The 21,984-nt window shown below is 44.5% G+C and overlaps 1 protein-coding gene across 1 annotated transcript in view; it reads right to left on the bottom strand.

Annotated features, from left to right (window-relative positions):
• The window catches only part of TMEM63A (transmembrane protein 63A), a 122,306-nt gene that overhangs the window by 27,100 nt on the left and 73,222 nt on the right, over positions 1-21,984 (bottom strand). Inside the window, exons 12-17 of the mRNA XM_073628313.1 lie at positions 21,197-21,330; positions 20,844-20,981; positions 16,115-16,268; positions 12,521-12,627; positions 8,249-8,335; positions 6,486-6,545 (exon numbers count right to left, since the gene is read on the bottom strand). Of these exons, the coding sequence (XP_073484414.1) occupies positions 6,486-6,545; positions 8,249-8,335; positions 12,521-12,627; positions 16,115-16,268; positions 20,844-20,981; positions 21,197-21,330 (680 nt within the window). The remainder of the gene's footprint in view (positions 1-6,485; positions 6,546-8,248; positions 8,336-12,520; positions 12,628-16,114; positions 16,269-20,843; positions 20,982-21,196; positions 21,331-21,984) is intronic.

Here is a 21,984-nt window from a genome sequence, read left to right as displayed (position 1 = left end):
GATAATCCAGGGCTTGTCCTCTCCTGTTCCAAGCCAACAAGATGTCTTGTTGTAGAGGCCTGGAATGGAACTGGGCATAAGGCACCGCCTCGAAGGAGGATTATCTGGTGCCCCTTATCTGACGCACCTGATCCTTCAGGGCACAGATCCTTGTGGGTGGCAAGAATACTCTTGCTTGGACTGTATCTAGGATCAGACCTAAATACTTTAGGACTTTGAGCTGGTATCAAGGTTGACTTTTTGGTATTTATGATCCAGCCTAAGCCTTCCAAATACCGCACTGTGCATGTTATGCTCCGTTCTAGAGCCTGTAGCGAGTGATCTCTGAGCAGGAAGTAGTCCAGATACCCGAGCACCAGGATCCCTTGGGCTCTTAAAAGACCCAGTACTGCTGCTAGGACCTTTGTGAACACCTGGGGAGCTGTAGCAAGTCCGAAGGGTAGAGCCACAAACTGAAAACTACGTTCCTCTACTGCAAATCGCAGGAACCTCTGATGAGGCTGAAAGATAGGTAAATACATGTCCTTTATATCGATGGAGGTTAGAAAGTCTCCCATCTGGAGTGAGGATACTACTGAGCGGACAGACTTCATCCGAAAGGACTGGATCAGTAGATACTGGTTCAGGGATCTTTGGTCCAAAATGGGCCTTGTGTTCCCGTTTGGTTTTTGAACCTTAAATAAGTTCAAGTAAAAACCTTTCAGGTACAGGAACATCTACAAATCACTCCTTGATGCACTTAATGATGTAGTGCCTGAAGCAATAAGTCTCTTTTTGGAGGATGCGAGGGAACACTGGATCTTAAAAGCCTCTGAAGGGGAACCCCCGCAACTCCAGCTTGTAACCGCGGGATATAGTTGAGGTGACCCACTCGTCCTGAACTATTGTTCTCCAAATGTCCCCAAAATGCAGCAGCCTTCCCCCCACCCAATGGAGTGGGGGCGTCCCCTCAAAAGAAGGGCTTGGTGCTGGGTTTAGAAGAATTTTGGACCCAGGGCTTTTTCTGGCCCTGGCCTCGAGGCTTGCCCCTGGCCCTAGCGCCCTGTTGGCGGCGGAACTGCCTTGGCGCTGAGACATTTGAGGAAGCAGTCCCTCAGGTTTTAAATGAGGGACACCTGGTGCTTTTCTTCACAGGAAATAGAGAACTCTTCCCTCCGTAAATCTTTTGGATATATTTGTCCAAATGATCACCAAATAAATGTTCCCCATGAAAGGGGAAACCTGCCAATAACTTCTTACAAGGAAGCTTGGCTAAGCCACAAAAGTCTTTGCATATGTACAGACAAGAGAGTCAAATGAGAAACCTGCTGTATTGAATCCTTTAAGGCGTCAACAGCAAAAAACACAGCGCTCAAGGAATATCTGCCTTATTTCAGGCAGATCATCCTCCTGGTTAGGCCTGTCAGGCCGTCTCATCTGATCCTTTACGGACTGGCAGATACCAATTGCTGCAACAGCTGGCTGAATAGCTGAACTGGCCAAAGAAAAGGAAGCCTTTAATGACTCCAATTTCTTGTCAACAGGGTCTTTCAAGCCCTGTACCTTATCTACCGGACAAGTCAAGTTCTCGTTTAAGGAAGAGACTGCTGCATCTATAGCTAGCATGCTCTACTTCTTAACGAACTTTTCATCCATGGGTTGTAAAAAGGGAAAACCTCTTCTTAGGAGGAACAAAAATCCTGTCAGGATGTTCTCAATCAGCATACACCGCCTGTTCCAACAGAGGGTGTAAGGGGAAAGCCTGTGTGGCCTGAAGAGGCCTCAGGGATCCCAAAGAGGACCAGGGAGGCTCAGTAACCTCTGCAAGAGGCAACTTAAAGGCAGAACGAACCATTTCTGTAAGAGTAAGAATCAAAAGCCTCTGTGATTGAGAGGCAGACACCGACTGGATTATCTTCTTGTCCAGATTGCTCGGAAGCAGACTCACCCGCCAGGCCATCCACAGAATCCTGAGCTTTAAGCTCTTCCCCCATCCTCAACCCATTCTTGCTCCAGACTAGGAGGCTCTGGGGAGGGGGATCTCACGCTTCCTGCCACCCTGCAGAATGGAGGCAATCATGCAAGCAATCCTGTGCTCTAACCCGGCTAGGGCTGAGGACAGTTCATCCTTAGTGATAAAGGGTGAAGCAGCAGCGTTGACTGTAGGCACAATCCCAGATAGGCGCAGTGGCTCAGATTGTCCGGAAGCAACTGGTCCTTCAGGGGATACAACACTAGGGATACAACTAGGTTCATCAGGAACTAATGATGACATAGGTGTGCCCTTCCCTGTAGTGTTAGTCCCGTTCCTCTTTTTTGAAGACATTTATTAGCCACAAAATGGGAGTACCTTGGTGTAGTATTAACACACCTCAGAAGGGAGACCCTTTAATAGGGCTCACCAAGCCCCTTTGCAACAATCCTGCTAAGCACCTTTAGCCTGCTAAGCAACACCTGGTAACTCACGTGACCCGGGTAATGAGAAATGAACTGCTGCAAGTGCCTGATTCAGAGTCTGCTCTGTGTCCCACAGCTGCCTTCTGGAAGCTCCACATGCTTGGCATACACAGCTTAAATAAGCTGGCTGTGCGCCAGAACGTTCTGCGCATGCGAGCGCACGCACGCGGTCCCAGCGAACGGGCGTGGTGGTTTTCACGTATGACGCAAATCGTCGTACGCCCAGATAGAGGCTACGGTGCATGTGCGGCGACGCCATGTGCGCTATGACCGTCAAACGGCTAAACCCAGTGGCGCTTTTGCGAACGCACGTGCGCCATGAGGAACCAAGGTGAAATGGCGTACCCTCGTGTGCCATCATACAGGCAAAAAACAGCCAGACACAAGCAAAAAAAGGTACACTTTGTAAACACCCACAGCTAGCCCAAAAACTCCCCCGTATGGTCACCGCACACAGGTGTCCAGCCTCTAGCTAGCTTGACTGATTGTTACAATCACTGGGACACCCCACAATAATAATAAAGGGGTTTCACTTACCCGTCCAGGCGCAGGGCAGTTTAGAATCTAAGAGCCCAATCTTCACCCTTCACGGCAGGTTCCTGTCACCTGAGGACCTTCAAGGACTGGGTACCCTTTTCATGTTTAGAGTCCACTCCCTTGGACCTGTACAGTACCCTGCAGGAATGCCTTAGGGCTGTAGTGTCCAGGGTTCCACTTCGCAGGATCCAGCGCCTGGAGGCTGCATTACAGGCAAAACCTTGCAGGATCTTGAGTCTTCTTTGTGAGGCTCGGGGTACCATTTATCTAAGCATATAAAGCCTGTGTCAAATGGATCCAATCAGTCAATCCCTTGATTCACTTAAGAACCGTTTTTGGGACTAGAGACCTGGAGCTCACAGAGCTCAAACACCCGTGCCATCCACCTTGCAAGTTAAGACTGACAACACTATATAATGCATATGCACTTTTTCTAATCGGAGCAATGAAACGGACTCTCAACACGGATTAATCCTGTATCTTTTCACCTGGAATCATTTTTTTCATCCTTTATATGTAATTTTTTTCTGAATGAATTTTTTTGTTTTGAGCAGAATTTGCAGTCAGGGGTGGATGAGAGAGTTGTGTATGATTGGTTGTGGTGGCCACCTGTGTCCCATTAAGACATCTGTCTTAATTTTACTTAAATGTGCTGGAAATAGGGGTATATAACTAATTTTGTAAATTTATTATGTGGTTAATCAATAAAGATATTTAGTTTAATCCGGTTTTTCCTTTTTGACGAGTATCTTTGGGAAGTCTTCCCGATTTTTCTTATAAAACTGAAGTACTTCCTGTATGGGAGGGGTTATATAGGGGATCACTTCCTGTCTAAAGACATTTGGTCTACCAGTGTTAATTCACCTGGAGATGAAGTATAACCCAGCAGGTAATGAATATTAGCCCAACTCTGTGTCCCATGATGTATGAAAAAGTAATATATACAAAGGTTCACATACATGTGCAGAATGTTATATATCATAGCATCATAGCTGTGTAACTGGATTTTGTTTTTAGGAGCCATTCTAGCCTACAGGAGTCTTATAGTGTACGGAAAGCCCTTTTTTTTTCGTTTGATCTGGTTTTGGATAGAGTGGGGATGGGTTACAACTTCTATCATGTTATTTTTGCTGGTCTTGGAAGCAACAAACTGAACAGAATTCACACCTTAGCGAGCAGTCACAGAACAGGTGTACCCTTTGAAAGATTTTACCTTATCTTGCGAAACTCCACTTTTGTTGAGAAAACAAAAACCTCTCTGGGTGAACAATGTACATTGCAGGGGTTTTATCAGCCTAGTCAGATTCCTACCTGTCTCTGCTTAGAAGAAATAGCTGTTTGTTGTGTGCAAAGTGAATCTGAATGAGAGTGACTTTATCATTACTAATCAGCTGATGCACTTGCAGTGTTCTAATGAGGAACGTTAGCACGGTCTGCATTCTTTTAGAAGTAATTAGGGAGTATCTCACCAAAAATAAAATTTTTGTTGCAGAGGATGCTTATCATCTGACTTGTATCTCTCCTGTAGTACACCGCTTCCAAGGACAGAACTCACCGCAGCTATAATGATGCAAGAGACAAAAACAGGCCTATGCACAGCACATCACTGCAAGACCCAGTGGATATGTGAAATGACAGCCTCAGACCAGGCACCAGCCAAGCCAAGCCCCCAATGCATTTTACGCCGCCCCCAGAGCTTAATCATATCCACAGGGTCTTGCAGTGATGTCCGGCGCATAGGACATTTTTTGACGCTTACCACCCCCTATGTTATGCAGATGAGGAGAGGGGGTTATTCTGTAGCCTTTCCTATCCTAGGGCAACAATGCTGCTCCTTAAAGAGGAACTGCAGTCGGCTCACATAATTTGTAATAAAAACATCTTTGTCATTCTAAAGCTTCTCTCCATCCACTTTGCATATTATTTTATATATTGTGATTCTGTACTTGCCAAAAATGCTGCAGAAATCTCCCTCCACTGAGTCTGGCTGTATCCATTTTAACTTTGGGCAGCTGAAGCTACTGCCTGTTCACTTCCTGGATTTACACAGACACAAACCTCCAGCTCTGCAGCTCTCATTGGCCCTCCTATGACTCATCCCCCCTCCCTTCCTGACAAACTCTCACGAGAGTGAGAGAGCGAGCTGTGCATGACGTCATTAGCCTAGGCTAATGACCAGACAGGAAACAGGAAGTGGGCTGTATAAGGTATTTACTGGCAAAAGAAAAATGTTTTACTATCCAAAGTTAAAATAACAAGGGCAGAAGATTTAACAGAAGGAAAGTTGAAAAAATGACTGAAGATCCGCATAAAATACAATACAAGACTGTTGGGGTTTTAGTCAACACATTTAATGACAACAGTTAGACTGTACTACTTAAAGTGGAGGGCCACCCTAAAAAAAAAAATTACATGAAAATTTTCCTAAAAATTTGGAGGAAAAAAAAAAATTTAAAACTTACCAGAAACGGCTGTTGCTAGGCAGATCGTCCTGATCTGCCACTTCCTACACCGCAGTGATCTTCAATTTTCTCCTCCTCGCGTTGTCTTCTGGGGAATGGGGCGCGGTGTGTTCTGGGAACTGTCTGTGTCCCACAACACAGCGTGCCCCATTCACAAAGCGCTGCTCGACTCGAGCATGCACAGTAGGAAACAGGCAGTGAAGCCGCAAGGCTCCACTGCCTGTTTCCCTTAGTTCGAATGGCGGCGCCGGGACCTGAGAGCCGAGGGATGGGTCGGCCCCAGCGGCCGACGTCGCGGGCACCCTGGACAGGTAAGTGTGCTTATTAAAAGTCAGCAGCTACAGTAGTTTTTTTTTTTCAGCTGGCCCACCACTTTAACGACTCTTTACATGATGAATGTTGTGCCATCCCCTCTGCGGTTGCTTTCCTCCCCTTCTACCCTCGCACTTTCTCTTTACCCTGTCCCCCTCCGCCCCAGAGTGTGAGATTGTCCTTTATATAGACAGGTACAGTAAAAAGGGGAAAAGAGAAAAGGAAAAAACATTCTACATATTACTATTAGGCTTTATTCGATGAGCTAGTCGGTAAATTTTCCTTCTAAATTTTGTTTTGGCATTTTTGTAATGAGCTCCTTCATCAGTGACTCTTTATTAGATGATGGTGGATTGTACTCATGTCTCCCCTTTTTGTTTCCTGCATGGTTATCATGCTACTTAGTTTGAATTTGCCTGTTTTATACTCAATAAAAATGTTCTACTTCTTAAAAAAAAAAAAAAATACAATGCAGTGAGTGAACGTATTTACCAGAGGACACAAAACGCATTACTGGCAGGATCACAAGGTGAAAATAAAGGAAAAAAAGACTCAAAAAGATAAATAAAAAAAATACAGCCACCTCATGTAAGGAACTGCAAGCTGCAATATAGTTCTTGGGTTTAGAAACACAAACCCCTGAAGATTATTAACTCTCAGCCTCATTCTGTGATATACTGAATATAATAGAAAGGCTATATTCTATATGCTGGAAATATTGACGTAGCCCATACTTACTCCAGCCTGAAGGGACCATCCAGGTTCTTGTCAAACAGCCATCGGAAGAAAACATCTAAGCTGTAAAAAGACATTGTGAAAAATTCTAAGAACCATCTGTAGACCATAGAGGAATAGGGACCTGAAGCACCACAGACAGAGCAAGGAACACAAATGAAAGGAAAAGCAGAGTGCTTATACTTTGAACAGGTTGGGGGGGCTCAAGAAAAGGAAATTAGTACAATCAAACAGAAATATAGACTACAAACAGATCTATCTACAAAAATCACAAAACCCCCGAGAATGAGCGCCAACGGCCTCCAAGGCAAATCAGAACTGGAGAATCACATCAGAATATACAGAATAACAAGCCCAGACTGTGCTAATGGTGTGACTGGGGAAAGTGGAAAGGGAGGCCCCCTTCCATCTATCTAGCCCCCAATACTCAGCAGTGACTGGCTCTCATTTGCTCAGATTCTCCACTCTGATATCACCTCCACAGAGAGGAGGGAATATCATATTCTACTGGAACAGAGGAGCCAAAAATTCTCAGCTGAACAGTTACTGCATCCTATCAGTTACAATCACTGTTCAGGTATTCAGGAAGCATCAGGTGCAGTGGTTGATAAATACGGTGGACAGCAGTGGAGATTCCGCCATCTATGCGGTTTAGTGTGAATGGGAGAAGGAAAATCTAGCTGTGTACAGCTAATGGGCTAAATGAAAAAGAAAAAAAAAACAGATTCCTTCATCCACATTAGCAAGTTGGATGGAGGAATCCCCCCAGTCGGGACATTGGCGCACTCAGAATACATTAATCAGCAGCTGTAGCCTCTAATTGACAAAAGTTTTCAACTTGTCCGTTGTCCTCTAAAGATTGACTTCTGTCAAACAGGCATCGCAACACACTGATCAAAATTTGTTCCATCCCATCTTAACAAATAGCCACAGAAGGGCATCACTAAGAATGTGCAGCAGGCAAGAGGAAAGGGCAGGCAACGAGTACAGGGCAAGCAAGCAGGCAATCTGTGAGGCAAGTCAGGAGGTTTGGCAATCTGAAAGGACAGAACAGGCAGAGAATTGGTGATCGGACGTAAAGGCAGCCAGAAAGACAAAGTTTAAGCCAGGATGAAGGCAGGCAGAGGAAAGGGAAGTAGAGAGGCAAGACAAGCAAGCAAGCAGAGCAGCAGAGGAGACAGGTAGGAATAGGACAGGACAGACAGGTAGGAGGGAGGCAGGACAAGTGAATGAAGCCAGCCATAGATGGTTCAAATCCCTGCTGAACCAGCTGAGATTTGAACCATGTATGGGCAGGCTGATTGTAGCCAAGTTGATCGACCAATCAACTTGGGTACAACCAGCATCTATGGTTTTTCATGCGATTATTGCCAGAGGCTAAAGCCGCTAGCAATAATCACTGCATGTTCTCCTGCACAGGACAGCTCCCTGCATCCCCCCTGCCAGGAGAAAACAACAGCTCCGTGGGAGGGATTGTCAATGTTGATGGGGAATCGAGCGATTTTTGCACCGTCTATGGTCAACTTAAGAAAAAAACAAACAGGCAAAGAAGGCAGGCACAGTAGGACAGAACACAGGACAGGAAGGAGGTAGACAGGAGAAGCAATCAGACAAAGTACAAGACAAAACCGTAGGCAGACAGTCACAAAGACTGCAGACAAGGCAGGCACAATAGGACAGAATGCAGGACAGCAAGAAACATGCGTCACTCACGAAAAGTTTGACAGTTGCAAATACCCCAGGAAGACATGACCGATAATCCTAACCTGGTAAGGCCAAGCGATGGCAAAATTAGGACCATGAATAGCAGGAAGATGTATATTTTGTGCATCATAATTCTGTTTTCTGCAGATCTGTAAACACACATTGGTAGATTGTAAGTAGAACAAGAAATTACAATGTCACCAAAACAGAGTTTGACCTCGGTTATTTGGGCTCCCACACCATTTTAAGCTCCTGCAGATTCATCTCATGTCTGGAAAAGCTGAAATAGTGTGTGTAGTGAAGTGCAGTGTGTGTGCACTTTCAGGTGGCAGTTTAAACAAAAAATGTTATCAGATCAAGTACTAAATGCAGTTTCCATCAGTACAGATCTGCATGGAGATTGTATGTTCTGCCCGAGTTAAGCTAGGTATGGACTATCAGGGTTTATTTTTTTTTTTTGTTCAACCCAGTGGGATGAACAAACAAAAATGGAGGGGTGCAAGAGAAGCTCGCTGTACTGACGTTAGTACAGCGATCTCCCTGCTGAGCTATTTTGTTCCGACAGGGGAACTGGGAACTGGGGACTGCTCCCGCCAGAATACACCAGACAGTGCTGTCGGCCATTGGCTGAGAGTGCTGGTCAGATGCCAATCAGCAGATCTTTTTCGGTCATGCCCCTTCGACAGAAGATGCACAGGCTGCCGTAAACAATGTTGGCTGGTTTCTGTTGAACTGGCCAATATTCGACCCGTGTGTATGGGGCTTTAGTCTTACGATTTCTACCTACCGAACTACCCATTATAGTTATAACAACAGTAAAAGTAAAGCATTAAAAGGATAAGTTCACCTTTAAATAAAAAAATAATAATAATAATAAATGCACATTTTATAGCAGGTAAAAAAAGACACGCATTTCCTATTTTTTTTGAAGGATTCTGGAAAGCATTGCACCAGTGATCAGCAGGTCGCTGGTGCCATGCAGGACTCCTCCAGACTGAGTGTAAGCTGTCTGAACTGCCCTTTGTACGGCCAGGCAGTTTTACACTGGCAGGAAGACTCAATGAACTACCAGAGCGCTCAATAGCGCTGAGAACTACAAGACGACATCCACAAAGGATGTCGGCACTTGTAGTTCAGAACTCTGTAAAAGAATGAAGTGGCCGTGTGGGTGGAGCCTCGCATGGCCGCGTTCTTTTTAAAAAGTTACAGCTTGTACGGGGAACTTCTCACCGTACTGCTGTCACGGGGGAGAGAGGATTGGCGAACGGCTGAAGCAGTGAGAACATGTTACACGTAGTGGTGCACCGAAATTTCGGCTGCCGAAAATTATCGGCCGAAAACGGTGTTCTTGTCATTCGGCTGAATGACAAAAACAGCTGATACCGAAAAGGGGGCATGGCCTGCCATTGTGGGACCGTTCCTTCCTCCTGTTCTTGTGTTAGCAGGGGCACTAGTGTGGGCATACCCGCCCAGAGGCGTTCTGACCCCTGCCTGCTTCCCTCCCTGCTCAGAAAACCCTGTCCTCAGCCTGCCCAATCTACCATCCCAGCATCTGTGTCCGGCTGCGGCTCCTCCCCCGTGGTTGCCTAGCAATGGGACGCTGTCGACGGTGAAGGTACTATGGCGTGACGGCGTCCAAGGAGGAGGGAAAATAGAGCGTTGGCGGGAAGAAGGAGAAGGCGGCAGAGGAGAGGACTAGAGGGGAGCCTGTCACCAAGGAGAATATGGAGGTCTACAAACTCCAGATCTGGGACCTCGAGGGCTGCCTGGAGAGGTGATGGTGGAGGGGGCTACAGGTCTCAGCATGCTCTGACTGGAAGAGGAGCAACAAGTTTAAGGTAGCACTACAATTCCCAGCATGCCATGGCAGAGTAAAAGTAAATGTTTTCATGAAGTGCATCAAAATCCTGCATACCACCTCTTTGATGCGCCTTCATAAAGCACGCATATTGATGTAATGGTAGCACGTCTAAAAACGTGCATAGAAAATGTGACGGGGAAAAGAACGCACCACACTCATGTGGTTCCAGTCAGAGTCATGTTTGTGCATTTTCATGTGCATTAGAAGCAAATAAAAATGCAGCACTTTGCATTTTTTTTTTTAAACGCACATGAAAGCACTGCAGTGGTATAATCAAAGCTGATTGGGATCCTTCTGACTCTGACCATCTCCTGTACCATGTCTGCAGTCTCTGACCAACTCCTGTATCATGTCCTCAGTCTCTGACGATCACCTGCACCATGTCTGCAGTCTCTGACCATCTCCTGTACCATGTCTGCAGTCTCTGACCATCTCCTGTACCATGTCCCCACTCTCTGACCATCTCCTGTACTATGTCCTCAGTCTCTGACCATCTCCTGTACCATGTCTGCAGTCTCTGACCATCTCCTGTACCATGTCCCCACTCTCTGACCATCTCTTGTACCATGTCTGCAGTCTCTGACCATCTCCCGTACCATGTCTGCAGTCTCTGACCATCTCCTGTACCATGTCCCCACTCTCTGACCATCTCCTGTACCATGTCCGCAGTCTCTGACCATCTCCTGTACCATGTCTGCAGTCTCTGACCATCTCCTGTACCATGTCCCCACTCTCTGACCATCTCCTGTACCATGTCCCCACTCTCTGACCATCTCCTGTACCATGTCCCCACTCTCTGACCATCTCCTGTACCATGTCTGCAGTCTCTGACCATCTCCTGTACCATGTCCCCACTCTCTGACCATCTCCTGTACCATGTCTGCAGTCTCTGACCATCTCCTGTACCATGTCTGCAGTCTCTGACCATCTCCTGTACCATGTCCTCAGTCTCTGACCATCTCCTGTACCATGTATGCAGTCTCTGACCATCTCCTGTACCATGTCTGCAGTCTCTGACCATCTCCTGTACCATGTCTGCAGTCTCTGAAAATCTCCTGTACCATGTCCCCACTCTCTGACCATCTCCTGTACCATGTCCTCAGTCTCTGACCATCTCCTGTACCATGTCCTCAGTCTCTGACCATCTCCTGTACCATGTCCTCAGTCTCTGACCATCTCCTGTACCATGTCTGCAGTCTCTGACCATCTCCTGTACCATGTCTGCAGTCTCTGACCATCTCCTGTACCATGTCCTCAGTCTCTGACCATCTCCTGTACCATGTCTGCAGTCTCTGACCATCTCCTGTACCATGTTTGCAGTCTCTGACCATCTCCTGTACCATGTCTGCAGTCTCTGACCATCTCCTGTACCATGTCCACAGTCTCTGACCATCTCCTGTACCATGTCTGCAGTCTCTGACCATCTCCTGTACCATGTCCCCACTCTCTGACCATCTCCTGTACCATGTCCTCAGTCTCTGACCATCTCCTGTACCATGTCTGCAGTCTCTGACCATCTCCTGTACCATGTCTGCAGTCTCTGACCATCTCCTGTACCATGTCCCCAGTCTCTGACCATTTCCTGTACCATGTCTGCAGTCTCTGACCATCTCCTGTACTATGTCTGCAGTCTCTGACCATCTCCTGTACCATGTCCCCAGTCTCTGACCATTTCCTGTACCATGTCTGCAGTCTCTGGCCATCTCCTGTACCATGTCCTCAGTCTCTGACCATCTCCTGTACCATGTCTGCAGTCTCTGACCATCTTCTGTACTATGTCTGCAGTCTCTGACCATCTCCTGTACCATGTCCCCAGTCTCTGACCATTTCCTGTACCATGTCTGCAGTCTCTGACCATCTCCTGTACCATGTCCTCAGTCTCTGACCATCTCCTGTACCATGTCCGCAGTCTCTGACCATCTCCTGTACCATATCCTCAGTCTCTGACCATCTCCTGTACCATGTCCTCAGTATCTGACCATCTCCTGTACCATGTCCCCAGTCGCTGACCATCTCCTGTATAAAAATATTTTTAAAAACAGTCACTTTCGGCATCGGTGTTGTTTTGGTATCGGTTTTGGTTTTCGGGATCAAGGAAGATTTATTTTCGGTATCTGTTTAGGCACCAAAAAACCCATTCAGTGCATCCCTAGTTACACAGTTTCACCCTTAAAATGGTTGGAACGTATAACATTTTCCCAAAGGTGAACTTATCCTTTAATTTCACACATAGAGGTCAAAATGGTCATCAAAGAGTGCGTAAGTTTGCAGAATTTTATGATCCTCATGAAATGTCTAAAAAGATACATGCATGTACCTCTGAAGCCCACATTTTCTTTTTCATGTTACCTGCTTAATGACATTTAACAGGTTTACTTGAAAAGCTCTAAATCTGGCAGCAACCTGCTAAAACTGAAAATGAAGATTTGGGTGGACACAGCCATGAAAAAGACACTGAAGTGGAACATCTTACTTTGTCCAGTGGTACTCAAAGAGAGTGGAGTAGTAAACGATTGTGGGCAGCAGTGCAGAGAAGGACCACAGCAGCAAGGTTGGGAAGAACTGGCTGATGACTGGATTCTGCAGAAATACAATGAAATGGAGGTTATGCTAACTGATGTTTATCAATGGCAAGCACTGCAGCACCATCTTCCCTCAATCACTTCTCTAAAGATCTAATAAAATGTCACTATTATTAGTCACCATTTCCTGTTTGGAGATTCAGTAAAAATACATAACTGCCGAAGTCACACATCAAGATAGTCTAATGCCATCATGTGACGCTGGTAATGAGATTATAGAAACATAGAACAGAAAATCCTAGGCATTAGGACATAGTGGAGAGACTGCAAGCTGTAGCAGCCAGGGGCCTATACTTTAAAGAAAAAAAAAAAAAAAAAAACTGTTAACAAATGCAAAGTGACAGAGTCACGCAAATTCCAACAAATTCCAACAAATGATAAACTCAGTGTGTTAAACAAGAATATAATGATTACATTAAACACAACTGACCAAACACAGAGAGAGGAGCTTATGAGACACGTCACTTCCAGCATTTGAAGCGTAGGTGAAGTGCGCGGTGTCAGTAGCGGTTTCCATTTCACTTCATTTATCTAGAGATGACTGTTTTTATTGAGCAAATGTAAGTGCATTTTGAAAAGTTTTAACAAAATACAATTTGATATACTACACCAGGGGTAGGCAACCTTTTGAGCACAGTGTGCCGAAAAATGTTTTCAAAGAAATTTAGCGTGCCGATTTTATAACAAAAAAATGTCAACTTCACACTCTCAATCACGAAAAAGATTTTTTTTTAAAGTAAATGCTTTAAACTACTTTAGTAGTTAGAACTTAACATCCTGCACTCTCCCACCTCAGATCAGCCCCTATTCCTGCAACTCCACACCTCAGATCAGCTTCAATTCATGTACCTTCACACCTCAGATCACGAAAAGGATTTTTTATAAAGTAAATGCTGTAAACGACTTTAGTATTGAGAAATTAACATCCTGCACTGACACCTCAGATAAGCCCCAATTCATGCACCTTCACACCTCAGATCACCGTCTCCCCTGCAAATCTGTTATTTCACCACTGTACCCCCCCTGCACATCTGCCCCACCACTGTAACCCCCTGTACATCTGCCCCACAACTGTACCCCCCTGCTTATCTGCTACATCACTGTAAGCCCCTGTACATCTGCCCCACCACTGTACCACATTGCTCATCTGCCCCACCCTGCTCTTCTGTCCCACCACTTTAACCCCTGATCATCTGCCCCACCAATGTTCCCCCTTTCTCATCTGCCCCACTATTGTATCTCCATGCAGATCTGCTCCACCACGGAACCATTTTCTCATCTGACCATACACTGAACTTATCTGCTCATCTGCTCCACCACTGTAACCCCATTTCTCATCTGCCCCACCGCTGTACCTCCAGCACATCTGTCCCCCATCTGTACCTCCCTGCTCGTCTGCCCCACCGCTGTAACCCCCTGCTCATCTGTACCACCAATGTACCTCCTTTCTCCTCTGCCCCAACATTGAACCCCCCCCTGCTCATCTTTCCCACTACTGTAACCCCCTTCTCATCTGGCCCAACACTGACCCCCCCCCCCCCCCCGTTCATCTGTCCACCACTGTAACCCCCTTGCTTTTCTGTCCCACCACTGTAACCCCCCTGCTTATCTGCCCCATCAATGTACCCCTTTTCTCATCTGCCCCACCACTGTACCTCCCTGCACATCTGCTCCGCCGCCGTATCCCCATGCTCTTCTGTCTCACTACTGAATCACCTTCTCATCTGTCCTAACACTGAACCCATCCGCTCATCTTCCCCACCACTGTAACCCGCTTTCTTATCTGCCCCACCAATGTACCTCCTGCACATCTGTCTCACCTCTGTACCCCCTGCTCTCCTGCCCCACCACTGTAACCCCCTGTTCCACCAATACACCTCCTTTCACATCTGCCCTACTGCTCTACCCCCCTGCTCATCTGGCCCATCACTGAACCCCCTGCTTCACTGTCCTACTGCTGAACCCCCTTCTCATCTCTTTCACCACTGTACCTCCCCTGCACATCTGCCCCACCGATGTACCCTTCTGTTCCACCTCTGAACCCCTCCTGCTCCTTTTCCCCACCGCTGTACCCTCTTCCCATCTATGATATGCAGAGTGGTGAAAGGAAGCAGAGATGAGACACATCTACCTTTTCCGGCACACTCATACTGCTGATCCACCTCTCGCATCCAGCCCAGTGCTTCCATGTGATGTATGTGATGTCACATACAAGCATCTGGAATTGATGCACAATGATGAGCTCAGGTCAGGGGCATTTTCTGAAAGCAGTGGGCCTGTGTGCAGGAACATAAGTTGGGCCCCCGCAGCTGAGAAAAAGTGGTTGGGTGTTATTTTCATTCCGCTGAATACTGGCTGTGGCTTAAAGGGACGCATAGTGCAGGGGTTCAGTAGTAAGTGACTCAAAGGTTCAGGAATAACTTCAACAAAGTTCACAGAAGCTCAACAGTAATTCCATAAACTGTCACCCGATTGTGGTTTTCTCAATCACAGTGAAATTCCTGCTTTCTGAGATTGGTAGTGGCAACCAAGCGAGTCCTCTTCCTCCAGATGGTGGACAGGGCTATCAGGACTGATTAGCTTTAGCAATGGCCAAGGACAAGCCTCCTCCTGGAAACAGGGACAGCCCCCCCTAGCAGAACTGCACCCAATCTCTTCCTCATCACAAAAGCTGACGATTGCAGCTACAACAAAGTTAGAGAACCAAACAATGTTTACCATCTTTTACAATGTGTGGGGGCACAGTGCAGGTGCAGCATGGGAACTCTGAAATTGGAATGCATTAGTGTCTCACTGACATTTCCCTGCGCTGCTGACGGGGAGAGGGAGTCGAGTGCCAGAAAAAGTGGCTTTGTGTGATGCTGGGGGTTGCCTACCCCTGAGAGGTCCTTTTATCCTCATCCCTGGCATGAGAGTTTGTTGCAAAAAGCCCTAAAGGTGCAGGAGCACCCTTATCAATACAGAGAATAATTACCCTGGACACCATTAAGGAAGGAGGACAGACATAGGACACACCAGGGGATTTATATCTCAGCTATCTTTGACCTCACAAAAAAGGGGATCGAATCCTTCTGTTGAGTGTGGTGTGAACTTGGTAGTGGAGAAGAATTACCATCCTTCTTTGATGGCACGCCTTTCTATCACCATATGGATGGATTAAAAGACACAGAGCACATTATTTATGGACTTTACATTTTTTTTATCACTTATTTTATTTGAGATATAGGTTTATGAAGGTTATGTTTGTATGCACATTTTCAGGCATCATGGATTTTGTTTTTAAAGTCCTTTTTTTTAGAGCTTTAAAGTAAAGGATTGAATTAAGACTTTTTTTTTTTTTATGGAATTTACTAAAACCCAGGCGGAGCTGCTATTATTATTATGCAGGATTTATATAGTGCCGACAGTTTGCACAGCGCTTTACAAAATGAAGGCAGACATTACAGTTACAATACAGTTTGGTACAAGAGGAATCCATTACTTACATTCAGGTAATAGATGGGTTTTGTGACGTTGAACTTGTCAATTGTAGTAATAATAATTGATGGCGTTGTTAGGAAGAACAGCACCATAAAGAGGGCATAATTGATGCCAATGAAACGGGCCCACCACTTTACTCCACTCAATGACATATTCTCCCTAAGAAAGGAACAGCAAGGATGAAAAGATTTAAAATGCAGGCCTACTAATTCCACAAGGACTATTAGACTTTATTGTAAAACTATTAACAGGCGCTAAGCATCATACACAGGAATACAACTTTCTAGCTCTTTGGACCTTGAAGAAGTCATATTTCTGATGAAACACTTCATTAACCGCTGGTTGTTTTTAAATATACTGGTTAAAACATTGTTGATATTTCACTATTTGCTGATTTGTTTGTTTGAGTGAATCACCTAAAGTGAAGAGGCAAAGGTGGGATGCAGAACGGCAATCAATGAGGTGAGTTGGGGAGTGTCAGACAAGTCTGGTTATGGCACTGGGAGAATGGTTCCCTCCCGAGGAGTGCAACCAATACCACAGATCATCCACAAGGAAGAGCTCAGGTCGGAGCCTTTGTTTATAAGCTCTCTTAAAAAACAACTGTACCTTTGGAACAAGCTGCCCTTTAAGGCATGATCCCACTCTCCTGAGTGCAGCCCACCTGGTCTGATTCTTACCTCTGCTCTTGTTTTTCTTTTTATCCCATGCATGCAAGTTGCAGCCCTATTCATTCCTATGAGTAGGCGTTGTGACAACAGCCTTCAGAAGTCCTGCCAAGTACCGCTCTCCCGTACTGTGATGTGCACATAGAGTATGTAGAAGACTGAAGAAAGGTTGTGCAGCTATGATCAGGCAAATATGATGAAGTAAATACGATGTAGATCACTGAAACAGGGCCAGAGATATGATTCCGACCAGGTGAGCTGCAGAGGGTTGGTGTCATACCTTGAAGGACAGTTTGTATCAAAAGGTAAAGCTGTTCTTTGAGACCTTGCTCTTCTGAGGTCTATTGGATTAGGAGATTTTTCAAGATCCCAGTAAATAATGTATCTCTTGAATTTCATGTATGATGCTAAGAGGTGCTTCATTGTTTTATGGTCTTCACAAGCTGTAAAGTGGAACTCCAGGTAAACAGCCAAATACATGCATGGTAGTTTTCTTACCCGCCAAAAGGATTTGTATTTCTATTTATCCAGTCTTGAGATTTACACAACTCTGTCAGCATAGGTGTGCACAGCCTATTGCATTAGGGTGTACACCTCAAAGCTCAAACACATATGTGTGTGTGCATGTGTATTTATACTGACGGTGTCAGTAGGGCAGGGATTGCTGTCAGTAGGGCAGTAGATGGAGTCAGTAGTCTTTATTTGTATTATTTTTACCATTTTTTTTTTTAATTCGTTTTTTACTATTTTTTTTTTCAGGAGCCCCTTAGGTGAAATATCAAGGGGAGGAAGAGCTTTAGTGAAATATCAGGGGTTCAAACGGGCAATCTGCGCCACACAAGGTGATTAGGGTGTGCCCAGGCACAACTGGCACACCCTGTTGCGCACGCCTATGACTGTCAGACAGCAGCGCAGGTTGGTGATCTGATTTTTTTTTTCTGCTTTAGTTAAGCACAAGAGCCAGATGACCTCCCTGTCCCCAGCCTGCCATTAGACATTGAAGGAGCAATAGCAGACCTCATGCTGTTCTACCTCCTCATACAATCCTCCTTTTTAACATATTTCCACGATACACGCTTGATTGCCAACTTTCCCCCCCACAACCAATCAGGTCACTTGATCCCATGGCAACTTTCAAAGAGGGGATTTCTCTTACTTTAAAAATATTTCCTCTACTTTTCCACTGTACTATGAAACAGGAAGTGGAGGTAATTCCCTAAAAAATAACAAAGAGGTTTTTTTTTTACCATGGCCAACACTATTCAAAACGTAAACAGAAAAAAGGTTTTGGCTTAAGAACTTTATTTGGGGTTTATTTTATATCTGTCTTTGAAGTGGTTGTAAACTCTCACATAGACCCAAGGAAGTGGCTGGCACCAGGTGATACACAGAGATGAAATAAATCCCCCTACATATATTGTACCCGATGTCCTCCGGCACTCGACGATCGTCAGGCATAGAGTCAGGGCTGCGATCTACCTATGTAAAAAAGGCAGATCACTGTTCTGACAGGAGGGAAAGGTTAAAGTTTGTGTCCCTGCAGGGACACTATAAATTCCAGCACTTCCCCTAGTAAAAGCACCACACAGAGCATAGTAAAACACAGGTTAGGCACACAGTTAACCCTTTGATTGCCCCTGATGTTAACCCCTTCCAAGCCACTGTCATTAGTACAGTGACAGTGCATATTTTTTTAGCACTGATCAATGTATTACTGTCATTGGTCCCCCCAAAAATGTCAGAAGTGTCATAATGTTTACCACAATATCGCAGTCCCACTATAAATCGCTGCCATTACTAGTAAAAAATAAATAAAAATATCCCATAGTTTGTAGACGTATACGTTTTGCACAAACCAATCAATATACGCTTATTGGGATTCTTTTTACCAAAAATATGAATACATATTGTCCTAAATTTGTGAAGAAATTTGATGTTTTAAATTTTTTTATTGGGTGTGTTTTATAGCAGAAAGTAAATATTATATATATATACACATATATACATATATATACATACATACATACACATATACACACACAGTGGGGACGTAAAGTATTCAGACCCCCTTAAATTTTTCACTCTTTGTTATATTGCAGCCATTTGCTAAAATCATTTACGTTCATTTTTTTCCTCATTAATGTACACACAGCACCCCATATTGACAGAAAAACACAGAATTGTTGACATTTTTGCAGATTTATTAAAAAAGAAAAACTGAAATATCACATGGTCCTAAGTATTCAGACCCTTTGTTCAGTATTTAGTAGAAGCACCCTTTTGATCTAATACAGCCATGAGTCTTTTTGGGAAAGATGCAACAAGTTTTTCTCACCTGGATTTGGGGATCCTCTGCCATTCCTCCTTGCAGATCCTCTCCAGTTCTGTCAGGTTGGATGGTAAACGTTGGTGGACAGCCATTTTTAGGTCTCTCCAGAGATGCTCAATTGGGTTTAAGTCAGGGCTCTGGCTGGGCCACTCAAGAACAGTCACGGAGTTGTTGTGAAGCCACTCCTTCATTATTTTAGCTGTGTGCTTAGGGTCATTGTCTTGTTGGAAGGTAAATCTTTGGCCCAGTCTGAGGTCCTGAGCACTCTGGAGAAGGTTTTCGTACAGGATATCCTTGTACTTGGCCACATTCATCTTTCCCTCGATTGCAACCAGTCGTCCTGTCCCTGCAGCTGAAAAACACCCTCACAGCATGATGCTGCCACCACCATGCTTCACTGTTGGGACTCTATTGGACAGGTGATGAGTAGTGCCTGGTTTTCTCCACACATAACGCTTAGAATTAAGGCCAAAAAGTTCTATCCTGGTCTCATCAGACCAGAGAATCTTATTTCTCACCATCTTGGAGTCCTTCATGTGTTTTTTTTTAGCAAACTCCATGCGGGCTTTCATTTGTCTTGCACTGAGGAGAGGCTTCCGTCGGGCCACTCTGCCATAAAGCCCCGACTGGTGGAGGGCTGCAGTGATGGTTGACTTTCTACAACTTTCTCCCATCTCCCGACTGCATCTCTGAAGCTCAACCACAGTGATCTTTGGGTTCTTCTTTACCTCTCTCACCAAGGCTCTTCTCCCCCCGATAGCTCAGTTTGGCCGGACGGCTAGCTCTAGGAAGGGTTCTGGTCATCCCAAATGTCTTCCATTTAAGCATTATGGAGGCCACTGTGCTCTTAGGAACCTTAAGTGCAGCAGAAATTTTTTTGTAACCTTGGCCAGATCTGTGCCTTGCCACAATTCTGTCTCTGAGCTCTTCAGGCAGTTCCTTTGACCTCATGATTTTCATTTGCTCTGACATGCACTGTGAGCTGTAAGGTCTTATATAGACAGGTGTGTGGCTTTCTTAATCAAGTCCAATCAGTATAATCAAACACAGCTGGACTCGAAGGTGTAGAACCATCTCAAGGATGATCAGAAGAAATGGACAGGACCTGAGTTAAATATATGAATATATGAGTGTCACAGCAAAGGGTCTGAATACTTAGGACCATGTGATATTTCAGTTTTTCTTTTTTAATAAATCTGCAAAAATGTCAACAATTCTGTGGCTGCAATATAACAAAGAGTGAAAAATTTAAGGGGGTCTTAATACTTTCCATTCCATATATATATATATATATATATATATATATACATATACATACACACACACATACATACACATTTTTTTTTCAAAATTGTCAGTCTTTTTTGTTTCTAGTGCAAAAAATAAAGCAAAAACAAAAATGCAGAGGTGATTAAATACCATCAAAAGAAAGCTCTATTTGTGGGGGGGTCATAGATTTTTATTGGGTATAGCGTGGCATGACCGCTCAATTGTCAAAGTAATGCAGTGCCGTATTGCAAAAAATGACCTGGTCATGAAGGGGGGTAAATCTTCCAAGTGGTTAACATAAAATGTATTTCCTTTCCAGGTAACCAAAGTGAGGTTTTCGTTAAAGTACACTAGCAAAAAGACAACCGAAAAGCTGAATTGTATGCTCTTATTTCAAGGATTACTAGTTGTTTCTAGATCTCATATAGTACAACAGGAGTGTCTGTCATTTATTAAAACACAACATACCAGGAGATATTTTCTGGGTAGGTGGCATAGGAGACAGACCAATGCAAGGTAGAAAGCTGACTGCTGAGACTTGATGGTTGGGGCTGGGTGGAACACTTCCATCCTTGACACTTGATGGCATTGAAATCTTTCAGGATACTGAAGATACAAAAGCAATCACTGCATCAGATTAACAATATGGGTAGAAAATGCTTTAGAGGAAATTAAAATTGTGAGAGGTAACTAAAGCAAGCAGTCAGAAAATTTAAATTTTTAAGAAAGGCAGAAAAATAACTTTGCAAGTTGAGTCAAATTAATTGCAACACATCTTTTTATTTCCTCCAGGTTTTGTTTGCAACATATAAAATACTTACAATGTTGCCATTGACTTGTCAGAGAATGTGATGAAGGCCATACCAAGTGGTGCATTTCGAACGATCTCCATATTTTCTGTATAATCTTCCAGCAGCTTATCTCTCATTCTTGTGTAATATTCAATAGCGTCCTCCTGTGTGGAAAAGGCATAGTGAAATAGAGATCAATTGTTCCAAAGCAAAGATTAAAAATGTGCTTGGCTGTAGATGCAAAGCTGAATGGTGAATATCAATTCAATTTTAGAAAAAATGTTCCCGTTATTTATACACAATCTTTATTTTACAAATAAACATATAATATGAGAATAAACCATGACACAGATACAATTTTATTGCCAAAAATATGTGGGTACCAATCCAGATTATTGTGCAGAGTTCAGTGTACAAAACCAGCTCCATAAAGGTAGTCGGAGGAGTTTGGTGTGTTTGGTTTGGAGGAGTTTGGTGTGGAGGAACTCAAGTAGCCTGCACAGAGCCCTGACCTCAACTCTACCGAACACCTTTAGGATGAATTGGAATGCCGATTGAAAGCCAAGTCTTCTCATCCAACATCAGTACCTGCCTTCACAACTGGTCTTTTGGCTGAATGGCACACATTCCCAAAAATACACTCTAAAATCTTGTGAAAAGCCTTTCAATATAGTGGTGGCTGTTAGAGCTGCAAATGGTCACTTGATAATAATGCCAGGGGATTTTAAATGAAATGTCCCAACAAGCTAATATTGGTGTGATGGTCTGGCATTCCTAGACTGTTGGCCATATAGTATATTATAGAGTGGTATAGGTTT

Source organism: Aquarana catesbeiana, linkage group LG04, assembly GCF_042186555.1.
Source record: "Aquarana catesbeiana isolate 2022-GZ linkage group LG04, ASM4218655v1, whole genome shotgun sequence".
NCBI lineage: Eukaryota > Metazoa > Chordata > Amphibia > Anura > Ranidae > Aquarana > Aquarana catesbeiana.
This window is presented reverse-complemented; position numbering and strand designations above follow the sequence as displayed.